Genomic DNA, 20,279 nt, shown 5'->3' on the forward strand with positions numbered 1-20,279 from the left:
CCAAGGAATGGTCTAGAAATATCTGGGATGGATTTCCTAGAGAAAAATAAATGCATGGGTTAAAAAAGCATCCCGGAAGCCACGTTTTCATGTGCATCGTCTATTTTCTTCCGCCACAGGTACGAGTACTCGTTCCTATGAGTCCAGCAGCATCTCTTCACGGCTCAAAATGTCGTGACAACGTTTCATAATCGTGTTTTGCTCGTTACATTTCAAAAAACATGAGGGGGATTTTAAATAAGCTTCAATTACGGTTTGTCTTATTGTTTTTGCTGCATCATGCGGATGTTTTCAGGTTTTCGTCTGGTCAAGGTAAGAGACTGACAGCTGCAGCTAGCCTCAATGCTAACATTACAAACCTTTAGCTAACATAATGTGTGTATTTAGGTTGACCATTAACAGTAACACAGGATATTCTCTCTGTGTAATATTCGATTAGTCAGTTAGTCCTTCAAAGGGATTTAGATGACTGAAATAATGTAAGAAACGCTGTTTATTCTAATCAGATGCCTATGAAAACCATTAAGATTACACACCGGTAAGTGAATGGCTCAAAGAAACCAACATGAAGGATTTGGAGTGGCCTGGTCAAAGTAAAAGGCTCTTCATGTTCGCAAATCCCCAATTTGGCTTAATTAAAGCAATTCTGCATACACTGGATTGCACTGCTTGCTGACAAGGGTGACACAACCAGTTATTAGGTTTAAGGGACAGTTACTTTTTCACACAGGGCCAGGTGGATAAAATTTGTTCCCTTTATAAATGAAATAAGCATATATAAACGGTTTCTTTGTGTAATATTTGTTTGGTGATCCGAAACAATTAAGTGTCATAAATGTGCAAAAAACTATGAAATCAGGAAATGAACAAATACTTTTCACAGGAGTGTAACTGTCAGCTTATGGCAAGAAATATGATTGTCTTCAGATAAACTTCTGCAGTGATTCACTGTTAAAAGTCAGATGGAATGGAAAACAATTACAGATATGTTATATGTGCTGTGCTTAATTATTATTATTTTGTCCCTTAGAGTATGACGACTCACTGGAGCTCATTTTGTCAGAGGACACTTTGTCCGACTTGGAGAACAGCCCCAAGTTTGTAGAGTCCGGAGACCTGGACTCTCTGCCGAAGAGGCAGTTCAAGACGGCTGAGATCGCAGATGCTGTGATGGGCACTGAAACTCCCATCGATCCATCTGACATCGAGTCTCTCTTCCCCAAAAATGTGAAAGACTTTCAGTCAGGCTTCTCCCCGCCCTGTGATGACAGCAGTGCCCAGTGTAGTTCACCGGCTCCAGCTGAGAATGGCGCATCACAGGAGGAGGATGCTGAATCATCACAGCAGGTTAGTAAGATGAAACTGTGAGACATAAAAAGGGACTGCTGTTAGACTGCAGCCTTAAAGGGTTACCACTTCAGTTACCACAGTGACTGACATCTAAATTGATATATAAATTCCAAAAGAAACCCAAAATATAAAGATAATCACAAATTAGTAAATGATTTATTATTAAGGTAATATTTGCACTTGTGAAGATTTGCAGATTTGTCTTCTAAGATTATTAAGTGACACAATGAGATCCTTTGATTCTCAAATGTCTTCCTGGACAAATTTACTTTAAGATGTTAACACTGGTTGTTATAAACCAACTGACTTAAACCGCTGTGGGATCAATAAAGTCTTCTCCTATCTTAAAAATGAATTGATAAAAAAAAATCAATAACAAGGTTAATTTAATTTCAGCCTCAGCTTAGCTTTTATGTTTTGACGTGTGCTTGATAAAATCTCAGTGAAGATTAGCCCAAATATGCATAGTTATGAATGCTGTTTTGCTGAAACTAACTTCTCCTTGAATGTTTCCTTCCAGCTCACGCTTGACATTGTGCGTGCGGAGGTCACAACGGTTGAGGAGCACAACACCACGGAGACCGCCAAGACTTACAAAGTCAACTGTGATAAACGGAACATCACAGGAATGGAGAACTTCACTGTGCAGGTCCTCAATGCCTCACAGGTATTCACTTCATCCTCTGAGGCACATGTTTACACACTGTGGAAAGTGTGCCACCAATTTCCCAAACATTTACGCTAGTTACCATATACAACATTCATTTATCAACTTTTCTAATGCATCTATTTATATATTTTTTGTGTGTATAAACCTTTCTGTAAATCAGTTTTGTTTTATTTCATCATAGCGTGACTCACTGTTTGTATTGTGAGCATTGTTGTTTGTTGCCTTTACGCCTTTCATTTTTGAGTGAATTTACCAGAATTCAGGTTCTGTTTGTATCCCTCTTATAAATTTCCATGCAGGAGAATTTCCCGTTTCTCTATTTGAGGAAAAACTAAACCCATCCCTTCTTTTCTTTCAGGATCTAATGGAGTTCCTCAATGCTAACAGCACAGAGTGCTCTGTGGTGCTGTTCTTCACCGCCTGGTGCCAGTTCTCAGCCAACCTGGCACCTCACTTCAACGCCCTTCCCCGGGTTTTTCCCAGCATGCACTTCTTGGCACTGGATGCCTCACAGCACAGCAGGTAAATGATCACCTTTGTTCTGGTTTTAACTGTGTAATCTCACTGTGAAAACCCCTCTTAGAATACTTTTTAAAGCTGTTTTCATCTGTGGCTCACCACACCTTAGCATCTATATAAGCAGAATATAGCTCATGTTTATTAGCAGACAGTTAATTGGATAATTAGAGTAGTTGATAAAAGTTCTTTTGTGTTGAAAATGATAAAATACAAATGTAGAATAAAGTCTTTTTTGTGACTTTGGTTTTATAATCACATTTGAGGCAAAGTAAGTAAATTAAAGACCAGAATTTTGAAAAGCTGAAAATCATTTTGTTGCAACAAATGTTTGGACTCTATTTTGTGTAAACATCCCAGAATTGATTGATTATGTTCTTATAAAGGGTGCTTATAATAATCTGTATCTCTGTACATTATACATAACATTGTGTAAGTATAATGCAGGCAGAGGGTTGGTGTGACAGAGGAGAATACTTGGTACAGGATTAGATGGAGGCAGGTGATCCACTGTGGTTACTTTTAAAGGGAACAGCTGAAAGAAGAAAAATTGACTAACTGCAGACTCAAAAATTGTTTTGAATGCATCTGCACTATCGTGTATATTCAAAAGATTTTTCGGTAGATTATTTTGTTGACCAGTGAATATTTAAATCTATTGCGTGTTATTTTTTTGTAATGCATGTCTCCATCTTCCACCAGCCTCTCCACGAGGTTTGGGACAGTGGCAGTGCCCAACATCCTGCTGTTCCAGGGGGCAAAACCGATGGCTCGCTTCAACCACACTGACAGAACGCTGGATACACTCACATCTTTCCTTGTTAACCAGACAGGTACAAATGCAGGTTATGTGTTACATTATATAGAGCTTACTGGTTTGGGCTCAAAAGGGTCAGAATTGGGTAGTTGGAAGATCATTTTGAGTCATGTAGAATGAATCTGAACGACCACTCAAATGAAACTTGCACCCATGTGTGATCCAACTCTGTGTTCCAGGTTTTGAAGCCGGCCCTGATAGAAATGTGACAGACGCAGACCGCCTCGGCCCCCTCCCTAGCGTTCCCGTGAAGAGCATCGACTGGCTGCTGGTCTTCTCCATCCTCTTCATCACAAGCTTCACCCTGTACGCCATCCTGCGGACCGACAGCATACGCTGGCTCATACCCGGACAAGAGCATGAGCATCAGGACTGAAAGCTCACAGACTGTTCGTCAAGAATGATGTAAAGGATTGTTTGATAAACAGTTTAGTTTATTAAAATGGCTAATGTGCTCATGTTTTAAGTGTTGAGTGAAATAAAATATTTGAGCTCTTGGGGTTTAGAATAAAGATTTGGATCTTAAACTGATTTAATGTTGGTGAAAGTCGGGGCATGTAGCTAGGTTAACTAAACCTATAAACTTGACCTTCATTGATTTTCAAGAAACCATATCAAGTAATACATCATGTGAAAGAGCATGGAGAGAGGTGTACAACACACCTTCTATGTTTTCAATGCAATGCCCTACGATGTCACAATGACACACAATTTCAAACTGTGCACATACTGCATGATTATCTTTTTAAACCTCAAGGTTAACAGCTCATAAAGGTCAAAGGTTTTAGCCAATTCTATTCCAGTCTTAATTCAATTCAATTCAGTTTTATTTATACAGTGCCAAATCACAACAGCAGTAACCTCAAGGTGCTTTATATTGTAAGGTAAGCCCTACAATAATACATAAACAGAAAAACCCAACAATCATATGATGTCTTAAGAGCAAACACTTTGGCGACAGTGGGAAGGAAAAACTCACTTTTAGCAGGAAGAAACCTCCAACAGAACCAGGCTCAGGGAGGGGCATCCAGTTACCATTTGCGGTGAGAGAAGGAATACGGGACAAAAGACATGCTGTGGAAGAGAGACAGAGATTAATAACAAGTATGATTCAATGCAGAGAGGTCTATTAACACATAGTGAGTGAGAAAGGTGACTGAAGAAGAAATACTCAAAGCATCATGGGAATCTCCCAGCAGTCTACACCTATTGTAGCATAACTAAGGGAGGATTCAGGGTCACCTGATCCAGCCTTAACTATATGCTTTAGCAAAAAGGAAAGGTTTGAAGCCTAATCTTAAAAGTAGAGAAAGTGTCTGTCTCTTGAATCCAAACTGGAAGCTGGTTCCACAAAAGAGGGACCTGAAAGCTGAAGGCTCTGCCTCCCATTCTACTTTTAAATATGAATACAAGTACATTTTATTCATTCATATAATACAACACATGGTTACTATATTTTAATAAAGACCTCAGGAAAACAAATGTTTACTATTTTGAATTGTGAAATTATTTGCTCTAGTCCGAGGTCCAGAGCATGATCAAGGATGGTACATTGCTGCATTCATCTTTCCCTCTGTCCTGATTAGTCTCCCAGTTACTGCTGAAAACATCCCCACAGATAGAGATGGGACGCCTTAAACAAAGATGGTTGAATAGTTGTACACATTAATAAAAAAATAAAACATATGATTGCACTGTGGACAAAAACATATAAAATAGAAAAAATATATCTATTTCTACTGAAAATGGTAAAAAGCCAGTGATATTTTTTTTTGTGAAATCAGAAACTTTATTAAGTTCACATTTCTCATTTTATTGTACAAAGAGTAGTAAATCTAAATGTCAAGAGTTTATTTTTAATAAGACATTCTTCAGGTTGAATAAAGACACTCAGACAGTTAGAATATAATAACAGCGGCGTGCACGGGTGAGGATTCTGGCGGGACCCCCACACTGAGTGCCGGCAACAGTTCTTTATTTATAGGTTACATTACGTATGCAAGTACATTACATTTCCTCTTTTACAAGTTCCTCTAAACCAATGGTTGTGTGTGTGGATGTGTGTGAGTCACATGTGTATCTGGCTTCTTCTTCTAGGAAACATGGTGCACTTTTGAACTCTTGTGGTTTGGGTGCTGCATCTGTTTCCTGTCTAACTTATTTGTGTTGTAGAGTTAAATGTCAGCTTGCACAACAGTGGAAAAGTTCAGCAAATCTTATGAAATATATGAACACTTCATGATATGCTTGTTAATGAAAGATAATAAAACAATGAATAAAAACACATAAAACATAAAATCTCACAACATTCCCTCCTGTTGTTAATATATTTCATCCATACTCTATAGACTTCAGTAACAATCACTTGCTCGCGCATTTTCAATTGCTACATCATGTGAAGTACAGGAAATTTTTAAACACAGTCTTCTTCTTCCTCAGTTGCTATTGGGCTATAAGCTTGTGCCAGGAAGATTCCGGTTGCAGTGTCTTTAGCAACTTTCTTAATCAAAGCTTTGAAACATGGTACAATACAACAAACAATAATGGCCAACATCACTAAAATACTGCATAAAATGGTTGCTAAGACTTTGATTGTGTCTGCCCATCCCCCAAACATGCTCTGGAAAGCCTCGTCTAGTTCTGACCATGTTCCTGCGTTTTCCTTCAGTTCAACTTGTAAATCTTGTAACATTTTCATAGTTTGTTCAAAGGAGCCTCCTGGGGCTGTATTGTTGGGGATGAATGTACAACACATATCTCCAAACATAGCACAGACACCCCCACGTTCAGCTAAAAGCATGTCCAGTGCCATTCTATTTTGGACAGTCATGAGTGAGGTGGCAGACAGTTGTTCTCCTAGAAGTTTCAATGCTTGGTTGGTCAGGTTGAGGTGGCGTTGTTGGTTGTAATAAACATAATTTATCCAAGCTACGTTTTTGTTTACTTGAATAATTGGAAGTAGAGAGGCAAAACCTGCGGCCACTTCACTTTGGGCCTTATATTCTCTTGGTATTCCTCTGGGCACTCCTATTGCGTCTATCCATGCCTTATTGCCTGAGTCTTCCACTAGGCTCCGGCGTGAGCGCGGGGAAGCGTGGCTATGTGTTTTTGGGATTTGGATTAATATTTCCTGGGCTAAGGTTACTATGCCACAGATTCCTGTCCAGTTAGCAGGCAGCCTTTGCTTAAGGGTGCCATTGCACAGCCACAATAGGCCAGGAATTGGTCTCGTCAGTTTTGGCACTAGTATACTTTTTATAGCTCTGCCCCAACGGCTGTCGTTGCGCGTGTTGTTCGGTGCGCGCAGGTGTATGTTAGACCCCTTGTATATCTTTGGACCTAATATTGAACATACGGTTTCGTTTTCACAGTTACGCCAATTTGAGTACTCGTTACCATACCCAACCACGGACCATATTTCACTACAATGTGTTGTGTTAGTATCGAAATGACGTGTCTTATTTGGATAAACAAAAGATACACCCTGCTTTTCTGGGACTCTAAGTCTCCATAGGCAGACCATGGTCATGTTATGGGCTAGTTCAGGCGGCGTTACCGGAAGTGTTATTAAGTTCTTTATTGGTTCTTTTGGAGCACATGCACGCAGACTTGTATTTATTACTGTTTCTAGAGTTTGTAGTAGGTTTACAAAGAATGCCATTTCAGTTTTGTTATGGGGTACATAATTATGCATTAGTAGACAGTCAAGCGGATGTACCTGTGTCATATTAGCTCCGCTATTCATTCTTGCTACCCAGGCTCCCCAGCCCACCCCGTTTCCATCTGTTAATGAACCATTTGGGATAGGGTAGCCGACTATCTTTAATTTTGGGCGAGCTTCTGCACACACCACACAATTTATTCTATTGGCATCAGTAGCTGATGCATTAAGTTGATCATACCATGAATTACCTTTTGGGGGTTGTAGGTGTGATTTCATGGAGCGTTTTTCACGACTTACTGTCTGTTTTTGTGTCCATTCATTACATGGGTCTGAGTCATCTGTTGTGGGCGAGTAACCTTTTGGACAATATGAGTTACAGGTGTTACTTGTGCAGGCAATATTCATGCATACTATGGCTATTGCAAGAAATGTCGAAATTACAAAAAGGAAGCATAATGTTATGATTATCATTAGTTGGCATTCCTCTGACCAGCATCGTCGTCGCGTCCTGTTGGGGACTGGGCCCTCTCCATCTGAAATGTCTGAATGTTCATTTTGCACGTCTATGTCAGGCATTGTTTGTGGGTGTCTGAGTAGTTACTTGAGTGATGGGTGGCTCTTCTGGTTTTGCAGGTCTGGACTGATCTTCCTTTACTCTACCGGGCAGGTGGGGCTAGGTCGGTGCTCGGGCTACAATGGGGTTTCTTCAGGTCGACCAAGTTCACCAGATCACCTAGTGTGTCGACTGAAAGCGAGAAGTCAAGAGGGCGGGGTATACCCAATCTGCCCTCTCCTCCACTTACAGATCACTAGATGATAGGTGGACTGGCGTCTGGGCTTGTGTCCCCTTGTACTTTTTTGGCGTGGCTCTGGTGGATCCACGAAGGTCTTTCAGCGATTTTGCACGCTGTCGGCGTTGTGAGCAGGACCTGATAAGGGCCCTCCCACCTCGGAGAGCTCCAGTTTTTCCTCTGGAGTACCTTGATCAGGATCCAGTCGCCTGGTTTCAACCTGGAAGAGACTGGAGAAGAATCATTCGGCAGTTGGTTGCTCAGAACTATTTCTTTGTTCTCTAGCAGTTTTGTCATCCATTCGGCTAGGGTTGTTTCTCTAACTGATTTGTCTATTGGTTCACTGGTGATAGGCAGAGGAAAAGGTCTACCGTGTACAATTTCAAATGGTGTCAGTTTCTGCGAGCATTGGGTTAGTCTCATCCACATTTTTACTAGGCCTATACACTCAGGCCATGGTCTTCCTGTTTCTTCCATGCATTTTCTTAGTCTTTGCTTTATTGTGCCATTTGTTCGTTCTACCAATCCTGCACTTTGTGGGTGATATGAGCAGTGATGTTTTATGCTGAATCCTAAAGCTTCTGAGACCTTTGATATGACCTCATTTACAAAATGTGTGCCATTGTCAGATCTTATCAAGCTTGGGATTCCGTATGTTGGGATAAAATGGTTACATAAGCATTTTGCCACTGATATTGCATCTGCTTTCTTCACTGGGTAGATTTCTGGCCATTTTGAGAACACGTCTATTATTACTAGTGCGTATTCTACTTGTTGGTGTTTGTCAAGTTGAATGAAGTCCATGTGGATCGTGTGAAATGGATGTGGTGGTGTAGGGAAATGACCTCTCTTGGGTCTTATGTTTCCCTGTGAGTTGTGTTTCTGACATATCATGCATGTTCTTATGAACTCTTTTGCTGAGTTTTCAAAATTTTTTGTGTAGAATTGTTTAGAGAGTATCTCTACCATCCCGCCTGTTGACACGTGGGTTTTCCCATGTGTCACTAATGCTGCTGTTTTGTGTAGGGACTTTGGTAGGATTGGTTTTCCGTTACATGTCATGATATCATTTGTCAGTATTGCGCCTGCTTTTTGCCATGATGTTTTTTCGTTTTGTGATGCTGCTTTTTGTTCATCCTTTAGCGCTTCTAGAGGGATCAAAGTACATGATTCTAGGGTTAATATGTCATTTGTGTTTTGCGCTGCAGCCTTGGCTGCCTTGTCTGCGAAGTTGTTACCGTTTGTAATTTCAGAATTGTCTTTTTGGTGTGCTACACATTTACACAGGGCTAATTTTCTGGGCAATGTTATGACTTCTAGTAGTTGTTTCAATAGGCTGCCGTGTTGAACCGGTGCCCCTGTGGACGTTATCATGCCTCTGTTTTGCCATATTCTTGCAAAATGGTGTACTGCAGCGAAAACATATTGACTGTCAGTGTGGATGTTAATATCTTTGTCTTTGTACAATTCACAGGCTCTTATAACTGCGGTTAACTCTGCACTTTGTGCTGAGTGTGAGGAAGTTAGGGGCCTTGCCTCTATAACTGTGTCCACTGTGGTTACTGCATAACCGACACAGTTTCTTCCTGTTTCGTCCTTTGTTGCGGAACCGTCTACAAAGAGATTTGTGAAATCTGGCTGTGGTAAGCTATATATATCTGCTCTAGGTTTTGTTTCCTCATCTAGCTTATGCATGCAGCTATGTGTGTCACCATCTGCTTCTGTTGGAAGCAGGGTGCTTGGGTTTAACTGACCACATTTCTCGATGGTGATGTGTGATTGCGAAAGCAAAATACCTACATAGGACAGTTGTCTCGCATGAGTCAGATAAGATAAATTAGCCTGTAGCAGTATTGAAGTTACGGCGTGTGGGACTTTCACAATCAGTGTGTGTCCTAAAACAATGTCTGCTGATTTCTTTACTGCTTCTGCTGCTGCTGCACATGCCTGTACGCAAGTTGGTAGACCTGACGCTACAGAGTCTAGCTTGCATGAGTAGAATGCTAATGGTCGTTGTTTGTCTCCGAAAGCTTGTGTTAGTACTGCTTTCATGTAACCTGAGCCACCATCTACGTGTAGATGGAATGGTTTTTCATAGTCTGGCAGAGCTAGGACGGTGCCTGTCTGCAGGGCTAATTTCAGATTTTTAAATGCTTTTTCCGCCTCATCTGTCCACTCTATTTTATCCTTTAAAGCTAAGCTCTTTCCATAAATCAGATTCTGCAGGGGCTGGACCATGGCAGCGTACTCCGGAATCCAACTTCTACAGAAGTTACATAATCCTAAAAAACTCATCATTTGTTGCTTTGTGAGTGGTTTTGGGGCACTTTGTACTGCTAGTTTTCTGCTGTCTAACAGTTTGCGTCCTTGCCCTGTCAGTTTATGACCTAGATAGGTCACTTCTGGTTGCCAGAGTTGTAGCTTGTGTTGTGACACTTTGTGACCTTGTTCTGCTAGGTGTCTCAGCACCTGTAGGGTGTTGTTTTTGCAGTCTGCCTGCGTGTTTCCGGTTACCAGAATGTCATCTACATAAAGTAGGAACTGTCCTGGAGCAGGCAGAGTGCAAAGAGACATTGACTTCTTCAGGGCCTCTGCGTACAGTGTCGGGCTATTTTGAAAGCCTTGTGGCAGCCTTGTGTACGTGTATTTTTGGCCATCAAATGTAAAGCCAAACAATTCTTGTGACTCTGGGTGTAGTGGCACGGAAAAGAACGCATTTGACAGATCTATTACTGAAAACCACTGTTCTTTAGGCGTAACCTGGTTTAGGATGGTGTGCGGATTAGCCACTACTGGTGGTATTTGTTCTGTGATGTCATTGATTGCTCTTAGATCATGCACTAGTCGGTATTTGCCGGTGTTTGCCTTTTTTACTGGGAAGATGGGTGTGTTACAGGTCGTTTTATTTGTCTTTACTAAAATTCCTGCCTTTTCCATGTCTGCTATAACTGGGCGAATTCCAGCTTTTGCTTCAGCAGACAGTGGGTATTGTGGTTTCATTGGCCTGTGGTTTGAAGTGACTTTGACTTTAACTGGGTCAGCACCTTTAATGAGTCCTACGTCAGTAGGGCCTGCTGACCATAATGCCTGTGGTAGTTCAGCAACTTCTGGACACACTGCAGACACTAATGTATGTCATTCTGTGTCTTGAACCAGAAAACACGAGCTTGGTGATTCACTTAGGTGTGTGCTTGGTTGCGTAGTCAGGATCCACCCTAGGGTGTATCTCAGACATCCTGTTCTGCGACCCTGTAACCAACCTTCATGTGTTTCCTCAGTTTTCTCATAGCGGTCATCTTGCACTCTTCTCAAAATCATGCCTAAATCTTTCCACTGTGTTCCGGGATTTTTTGCTATTGAAACATGTGGAGTGGGCATTCTATTTAAATCTCTGACCTTAGGCGGCTGGATCACTGAGCATACAGCGTTTCCGCTTTTGGTCACATATAGATGCTGTAAAGTTAGTTTTTGGGGTCCCAACCTGTGTATTTGAGCATCATACTGTGGGTCTGGGCCTGGGGCGTGTTTATACCTCAGTGTGTTATGTAGCTCGTTGCTTGGCACGGTTTCTGACGAAAGAGGTAAGTGGCGTCTAGCTATTTGAAGTAAATTGTCAGAAACAGGGAGATCCAGTGTCCAATAGTAATGTGGTTCTCCCTCGCCCTCATGTATAAGTGTCTCTACATCTGCTAACATTAATTGTGCGCGCATGCCGTCATGTTGTGGCACGACGCCTATGTTTAATTTTGTCAGTGCGTCACGCCCTAGTAGGTTGACCGGACAGGTTGGGTCAAGGATACACTGTATTTTGCAGGACCTGCCGCTGTCAGTGTGTAGGAAATGCAGTTTGTTTGTTAATAGCTTTGTCACGGTGTGTCCTGTGGCTGAGGTCACGATGCGTGCGTCTTGTGAGAAGGTGACGCCTGGAGGTGTGTCGTGTAGGACAGTCATACACGCTCCAGTGTCACACAACATGGTTATGGGCTGGCCATTTACATGTATCACGAGTTCTGGTTTATGTTCTGAGCCGAGTAGGAGCTGTTGAATGTTAAAAACGTCTACTTCGGCCTCAGTGGGTGGTTTCTCTTCTGCTTTCCCTTTATCTAGTCACATACTATTTTCTCTGTCCTGTTTCTCATGCTCATACCTTCTGTCACTATACTGTCTCTTTTTCTGTCTGCAGTCACGTGCGAAATGTCCTTCCTTTCCACAATTATAACATTTTGTGTTTCTTTCTTTATCATCTCTACGGTCTCCTGCTCTGTGCCTTCGTCTACCTCTGTCTGTCCCTTGACCTGGGTGTCTGAGAGCCCCTGAGAAGGCTATCAGCCCAGTTTCTCCATCTACTGTAAAAATTCCTGTCTCTGCTCCTTCTTTCTTTTTGATTTGCTTAAATGCATGCTCAGCATATTGACAGGCCTCCACTAGGTTGCCTGTGCCTTGTGTGATCCACTGTTTGTCTACCATAGCTCTTACTTTAGGGAGTAGGCCGTTTAAGAATGCATTTTTAAGTTGTTGTTGGTAAGCAGAATTTAGGTCTTCCGCATAATCTAAGCCTGAGTTTTGTCTAAAAACCGGACGCAGGCGATCTAAGTAGTCGCCTGGTGATTCTTGAGGCTTTTGTTTTGTTTCACCGATTTTCCCATAATTTGGTTTTGGGGCGAGCTGAGTGCGGACCCTTTCCATGACTCCGTCTATTGCATCTCTGAGAGTATTTGACTGGGCTGGTATTGCACTGGTGCCATCCTGAGTCATACCTGTGTAGTTGCCTCGCACTCTAGCGAATTGGAGGCCTAACAGGTCCTGGAGAACCTGGAGCATTTCTCTACCATCTAATCTCCAGTTGGTTCTTATTAGGGTCACAGCATCAGCCCATGGCTGGTAACCCTCTGATAGGGGAGGAACGTCTTTTAACACATTCTTCCTATCCTCTGCACTCCAGGGATGATAGGCGTGTATGATTCTGTCCCTGTCAGTGGGTGTCACACCATTGTCTCCGGGTGGGCCTGTGGGTCGCCCATACCTGGGGTTTGGTACTGCTATCAGTGGGAAAATGCCCCCATCGTAAGGGCCTGGAGGGTCTACAATGCCTCCCATATCCCTGCCTGACGGGTCTTTCCCTATGTCTTCCTGTTCTTGTGGCGTGGGATAATTATTTTTCCTAAGATTTAATGCGTGAATGGCTGGCCCATACGGGCCCGATGGTTGCAGGAACGGATTTTTTGGGTTTTGTGGTGGTGGTGGTGGTGGTGGTGGGGCGGAAGCTTGACTAGGTATTTGATAAGGAGGAGGTTGAACACACGCTGGGTGCGGTATAGGCACCTGTTTTTGATCTTTATCCTGCTGCTTGGATTGTTTTTTACTTCTATTCTCTTCACGTCTTTTACTCTCCTCCTGCCATGGTACGAAAAAAGTTATGTACTCGGACATACATTGGTTTTTCTTTTTACCCTTACATTTTCCTATTTCTTCCTGTAAACATTTACCTAATTGTTGTACTGATGTGGGACTACATTTCCCTTCCCAAGTTGGACATTTTAGTTTATCAGGATTCCTCCAGCGGTTTGAACTTATTTGTCCAGCGCCGGGACATTTCTTTTCTAACCATTGTTCATCTGCTGTCAATTCTGGTTTTGTTGATTTATTTCCCATTTTGATTTTGTGTTATTAATACTACAAACAGAACTGTGTGACCTTCTCTGGTATTAGAGTTAGGGGAGGTTATTAAGGCAGCCTTCTACCCTTGTCCTAATGTCAAGGGCGGCCTTAATTTTACGCGATGAAGCGCAACCTTTTCCCTTCCTCACCAGTATTTCAGTCGACACAGGAAAACAATAGAAGTGGTGTAGGGTCCTACTGTCCCTCTTCAAATGACACTCACTTCCTTTTTTTTAAATACAAACAATTCACATACGCGGCAGTGTAATCCTATTTTAATTGACACTTTCCTTTTCCCATTTACTCCCGGAGTAAATTTTGTCGACTACCAGCTTTTTTTTATTGCGAAACGAGTCTCTTCTGGACTGCCAGTTTCGTCTTACAAGCGAGTCTTTTAGACTACCAGCTTTTTTTATTGCGAAACGAGTCTCTTCTGGACTGCCAGTTTCGTCTTACAAGCGAGTCTCTCTTTTTTTTTTTTTTAAACTGCCAGTCCCTACAGGACGAGTTTTTCCCTTAGAAAAGTGTCAATCTAAAAGACGATTATTCGCGATGTGTCTTTGAGTGTTAATATTCACCTGGTTATGATGATGTAAGTGCCGGTCAGAGATTCCTCCTCGTTCCCCAGGATCGTGGACCTCTTACTAAGAACGCTGGCCAACCCCGAATTCACGTAGTTGGTCTTTTCTCCTTCATAGGAAAGAGGCTGTCGACAGACTTCAGCGCGGGCTCTCCACGATGTCAGGAAACGACGAGGTCACTCTGTTGGAGCATAAAATTAGTTATAATTCGATGTCCTACATCCGGCTCGAAGGACCAATTAAATGTCAAGAGTTTATTTTTAATAAGACATTCTTCAGGTTGAATAAAGACACTCAGACAGTTAGAATATAATAACAGCGGCGTGCACGGGTGAGGATTCTGGCGGGACCCCCACACTGAGTGCCGGCAACAGTTCTTTATTTATAGGTTACATTACGTATGCAAGTACATTACATTTCCTCTTTTACAAGTTCCTCTAAACCAATGGTTGTGTGTGTGGATGTGTGTGAGTCACATGTGTATCTGGCTTCTTCTTCTAGGAAACATGGTGCACTTTTGAACTCTTGTGGTTTGGGTGCTGCATCTGTTTCCTGTCTAACTTATTTGTGTTGTAGAGTTAAATGTCAGCTTGCACAACAGTGGAAAAGTTCAGCAAATCTTATGAAATATATGAACACTTCATGATATGCTTGTTAATGAAAGATAATAAAACAATGAATAAAAACACATAAAACATAAAATCTCACAACACAAACAAATACAACTCCACTATAAGTTCAAATCAAGGTTATAGTCAACTAAAACTATATTATAATATAAAACTGCTGACTTTGAAAAAAAAATCATTTCACTTTACTGAAATCAATAAAAAAAAAAATCAAACATTTTTTTTTTTCTGGTAAGGTTCTGTTAAATATGTTTATTGAGAGTTGGGAGGTCATAAGGTATATTTTCTATTATAACATCTGTTCTGATGCCCTTCAATTTTGCCCCTGATAAATATCAATAATTCTATAATAACTGAAAGGACTAAAACTAATGAAAACATAATGTCATGAAATATTAAAAAAAAAACAACCCCAAAACCCCTCTAAACTGAAACAAGCAAACCTGCTCTGTAAACTAACTTATGTTGAATCAATTAAAAAAAGAGAAAAAACACGGTGAAATAGAAACCACTTTACACTTCATATTACACTACAAACTACATTATATACAATTCTGTTGTTTATTGTCAAAATAAAATAATAAAACATAAGTATACCCTTTATAAGTTCATGTTTTAGTAGCTTAAAAAACAATGTTCAGGAAATAACAACATAAACACAAAAATAAAACATTATCATTACATCTATGAAGTGCACTGCAGTATAGACACTTTACTGCATGGCAGTAGGCAGAGCTTAAATTCTCATGATTCAGTATCACTTGTCTCCTTCAACTCACACAATTCAAGAGAGTTTGAAGAACTATCTGGAAGCCAAAATCCAGCATAGAGAGGCTTAGTGAAGGTGGTCTGGACTCTGTGGGGGAGATTCATGGTCTCAGTGATGCTGTAAAAAGACAGAATACCTGCCCTGCGATCCAAATATACTCCCACTGTGGAAGACTTAGGGCCTGAGAGGGAAGTTGAAATGTTTCCATGTCTGAATTGATAACTGCCATGTGAATATTTTAATGCCCAAGACTCATAATCTGATCCCAATCCACGTTTATCACTTGACCCACTATAGGAGTCATACTTCTTTGCAACACCTACTGTTGCTATACCAGTCAACTTTACCTCCCAGTAGCAAGGTCCATTCAGAACCTCATTACTCTGGACATGCGAGTTTTCAGGGTTATTTCCATATGACTGATGTCCATACAGTGAGAAAGGCTTTGTTTTCGTCTCTGGACCAACAGTGATGCCACAAGAATATTTCAAAAATTCCCCTCTAGTTGTGGGTTCTTCTTGAGGCAGTAGCACATCTGCTTTATTCACTGCAACTAAAATTTTTGTCCATTCATCACTCAGAAGATCCTTCATTTTATTTCTGGCCTGTAATACAGCCGTGGTCACACCTTGAAAGTATTGGAGAGTGTGGCCGTTGGTGCTCGGTAAATCTGTATATTTATTCAAATGTGACAGTGAGGAAAAATTATTAAGAAAATGGATATGATCCTCTGTTTGTGAGAGCTGCTCCAGTTCAGTGTCTTTCCTCCTCAACTCACTGATCTCCTGCTCTAGCTTCTCCTGAAGCTCTTTGACTCGAGTCTGTTCAGTTTTCTGCTTGGATCTGATCTTCTGCTTCACCTCAGAGGTTTTTTTCTCAATCAGACTGATCAAGTCTTTGAACATCCCCTCACTTTCCATCAAAGCTTTATCAGCAGAAAGACTGATGGCCTCCAGTTCCTTCTTAAGCACGTTCACATCCCTCTCTCTGTTTTGGATTCTGTACTTGATCTTGTGTCGATTCCCTTCTAGATTTTTCTGCTTGTCAGCTCTTTCTGCTGAAGCTAACACTGTGACGTGGTCTTTGTGTTCATCCATTAAGCAGCGATAACAGATACACTGCTGATCAGTGTGACAGAAGATCTTCATCACCTCATCATGGTGAGTGCAGATGTTGTCCTGAAGTTTTGAAGTGGCTTCGATGAGCTTGTGTTTCTTTAATGGAGCTACGTTGTAGTGAGGCTGAAGGTGCTGTTCACAGTAAGAGGCCATACACATCAGGCAGGACTTGGAGGCTTTCCGCTTCCTCCCAGAACAGAAATCACAGGCCACATCTCCAGGTCCAGTAAAGGCATGATCAGACGAAGCAGCTGGAAGTCCTGCTTTCTTTAGGTCCTCCACTAAATCAGCAAACATGGTGTTTTTCACCAGGACAGGTCTTGGTATGAAAGTTTCTCTGCACTGGGGGCAGCTGTGTGTTTCATTCTCATCCCAGTAGTTTTTGATACAGTCCATGCAGTAGTTGTGCCCACAGGGAATAGTGACTGGATCCTTCAAGAGATCCAGACAGATGGAACAGCTCAGTTTTTCTTGATCCAGCTGAATCACTTGCTGCGCCATTTCTCTTCCAGTTAAATTAAGTTTCACTTTCTGTTACCAGATAAAAGCTGCATTCATTTCCTCCTGACACTGAGACACTGATCTGTGGTGTGTGGTGTTTTCAGCACTTGCATTTGATCACATGGTCTTTAGATCCACATTTTTACTGGCTGATGAGTGGAAGGGGAGAGAATGATAATTGTCTGAAGTGAACAGACTCCACCCACTTTATTTTGCCTTAAGTGTATATGCTACATATTATGCTAAGAGAAACTCAGTCCCGACGTCAAATTAAAGCGATGCTCTTGCGAATGTGATTTTATCAGTAACACATTTATTCCGTTATTAATGATATAATAAACCATGAGATCAATATCAATACAAGTATACTCAGTTTCCACATATTAATTTCGACACTGTGTACTCTCACAGTGATACTTAGTCGGTATGATGCGACTCGGACTTCGAATACAAAAATTAAAGACTTTTGACATCATTTACATACGCTAGTTTTTTCCCTCTGAATTCAGCTGTATTTATTTTGAAATCTTTGTTTTAATTTGGTCAAGCAAGGTTAATTATGTATGTAACGTTATCATATTTTGATATTTCTGTAATTTAAAATGTATTCTTCATATTTATTTCCTTATGTTTTTTACTCCATTATTTATTATATCACTAATGACAGACTAAAATTGCAGGGAAATCACGTTCCCCTGAAGATCGCTTTTATTTTGAAATCGTTTCTCGGTTTCCCTTGCTTATTCACGGAAAATAAGGTGGAGGCTGTGCAGTAAACTTCAGGAAGTAAAGCGACACTACCCGAAAAACCGATTAATATCTCTGAGTACCCAAACTGAACAACACTTAAATGTCCGAGGAATAGTCTAGAAATATCTGGGATGGATCTCATAGAGAAAAATAAATTTATGGGTTAAATAAGCATTCCGGAAGCGCCGTTTTCATGTGCATCGTTTGTTTTCTTCCGCCACAGAGCCGACCAATCGTTCCTATGAGTCCAGCAGCATGCCTTCACTTCTCGAAATGTCGTGACAGCTTTTCATAATCGTGTTTTCCTCAGTAAATTTCAAAAATATGAAGGGAGTTTTAAATAAACTTCAATTATGGGTTGTCTTATTATTTTTGATGCATCATGCGGATGTTTTCAGGTTTTCGTCTGCTCAAGGTCAGTGGCGTGTATAGAAAATTTTTGTTGGGGGGGCCAGGTAGGGGCACAGATTTGGAGAAGGGTGGCAGATAATGTTAAAAAAAAAATAATCTACCAACCGTTAACCATCATTCAATAACCCTATAAACCTAATAACTGAATTTGCTTTTGACTCTTATTAGAATGAGGTTTTAACCACTACAGTGCAAAGTTTTTAGATACTGCGTTGATGAAGTACAAGAGATACAATCAGTGCTTTGTCACTGTTTACTCAGCATTCAAGGACAGCAATATTTGCATAGTATTTTTACTGACATATAGGGCACATATGTTTTGGGCAAAAACATTTTTTAATATTAAAATACAAACATTTTTCACATACAATTGCCAAATTAGCCAATGCAAAACTTTATCTGCCAATTAAAAAAAGAAGATAATCTTCTTACAAACTGGTGTTTGATTTTGAAACAGGAAAAAAGTGGGGAAACAAATGAAAAGACTAACATTTGAATGAAACCTGAAAGCAAGTAAATACTTTCTATGCTGCCTTATGGTAAACTTTGGTAATATTGATGTATAAAGAACAACACTGGCTGATGATGAAATACAGTCAGCTGGCATGGTGACACTGCCAGTATTAACCTGCAGGGCTGGACTGGTACAAAAAATTGGGCATTTTGACTAGAGACTGGCCCACCAGGTATTAAAGCCATAAAGCCTTTGAATGAAAACAAATGCTGTTGTGACAGTGATGTACACTGTCTTGTTGGTATATGTATGATTTCTATCAATTTTACGTCAGATAAAAACTTTGTTCGCAAGATTCAGATAATTATTTAATAAAAGCTAGATATTTTAAATGAGAATAAGTAAGAAAAGTATTTCTTTGTGCCCCCCTTTCCCTGTTAATGCCCTACCTGGCCCCCTGGCATAACTTTGCTAGACCCGCCCCTGCACAGTTACCAGCTGTCAGCTACGTAGAAAAGGATCCTGGTGTTATTGGTCTCTCAGAAACAGTTCATACCTTCCCTTCAACTCATTCATGTCACCTAAAAGGTAAACCTGTTTCTCCATCACCTGTTCAGCTCTGATGATTCAGTAAGGACATCTCCTGGTTTCATCTTCATGTTTCCCTCTCACCACATATCCAAACCGACATCATGACCAGCAGCTTTTACAGCTGTGGCTCCAGCAAACATCAGCTGATACTAGAAATTAATATTAAATAAATTCTAACAACAGCTGATCAAGCTTAAAGGTGCTGCTGTTGTTTAGCGCGACATCCACTGGTTTCCTCTTTCTGGCGCAAAGTGGGCGATAAACAAACAAAAGAGAAAAGCCGATCAGCTGATCATTGATCAGTTTCATGATTGAAGTAGCAACAGGAGAGGGAGGGGGAGAGAATGAGAGAAGAGGAGGCAGCTGTGCAGCAAAGACACAGAATAACTCCAGCTTTGTGTCTTTTTTTCATTCTAGCTTAAGTACGGGGACAAACTGCGTCTCTTCTCAGCTCAATATAAAACCTGTAATATTGTCTCTGAATGAGGGACCATTCCATTTTTAAGGAGCCGTTGGCAACTCTACAAACTACCCTTATGAATAAAATAAAGTTCACCATCAGTAACATCACAGCACCCACCCAGCTGTATAGAAACTCCATCATGCTAGCTAGTACGCAGTAAGAGTTATTGTAACTGACTGTAAAAAGTCAGCACAACGAAAATAAACTCCACCTAAACTTGGTTTATATCTGACCCAGATAGACTGCAGGTCATAACTTCTTACCTGAAGTTCAGTTCACCTGACACTCGGACTGGCGACTGCCTCGGGTCTCTCCTCCTCCTGCCTCCCCTTTCTCTCATCCACCTGCTAGCCGGTGTGGAAGCTCCGCCATGCTCGATGGCCAGTTCAGCTATGTTAAACTGTTAATCTTTCGCCGAAAAACTGTTTTCTGTGGTGCTGTCTTTCGTGCTTGGCTCTCCTACCTTTGCTAACATGATGCTCATAGCGCAGAAGCCGATGCTGCATTCACTTACACTCGGATATCTGAGCTTCACTGTGAAAACAT

The 20,279-nt window shown here is 41.1% G+C and overlaps 2 protein-coding genes and 1 long non-coding RNA gene across 3 annotated transcripts; 1 reads left to right on the forward strand and 2 right to left on the reverse strand.

Moving 5' to 3' along the window:
* Nucleotides 1–95: 95 nt before the first annotated feature.
* On the forward strand, nucleotides 96–3,815 carry LOC100699142 (thioredoxin domain-containing protein 15). The gene is made up of 6 exons (XM_019364106.2): nucleotides 96–312; nucleotides 1,031–1,347; nucleotides 1,871–2,017; nucleotides 2,379–2,542; nucleotides 3,239–3,369; nucleotides 3,533–3,815. Exons 1-6 carry the CDS (start codon nucleotides 222–224, stop codon nucleotides 3,727–3,729), a joined length of 1,047 nt encoding a protein of 348 aa, XP_019219651.1. The 5' UTR covers nucleotides 96–221; the 3' UTR covers nucleotides 3,730–3,815.
* Nucleotides 3,611–20,041, reverse strand: LOC112848017 (uncharacterized). The gene is made up of 2 exons (XR_003221888.1): nucleotides 19,997–20,041; nucleotides 3,611–4,427 (listed from the first exon to the last, which is right to left on the reverse strand). It is a non-coding gene; the product is annotated as an uncharacterized LOC112848017 (long non-coding RNA).
* Nucleotides 14,292–17,133, reverse strand: LOC100690313 (E3 ubiquitin/ISG15 ligase TRIM25-like). Its single transcript, XM_003451412.5, has one exon. The coding sequence runs from the start codon at nucleotides 17,062–17,064 to the stop codon at nucleotides 15,421–15,423; it is 1,644 nt and encodes a 547-aa protein (XP_003451460.1). The 5' UTR covers nucleotides 17,065–17,133; the 3' UTR covers nucleotides 14,292–15,420.
* Nucleotides 20,042–20,279: the final 238 nt, after the last annotated feature.

Source organism: Oreochromis niloticus, linkage group LG10, assembly GCF_001858045.2.
Source record: "Oreochromis niloticus isolate F11D_XX linkage group LG10, O_niloticus_UMD_NMBU, whole genome shotgun sequence".
Lineage (NCBI taxonomy): Eukaryota > Metazoa > Chordata > Actinopteri > Cichliformes > Cichlidae > Oreochromis > Oreochromis niloticus.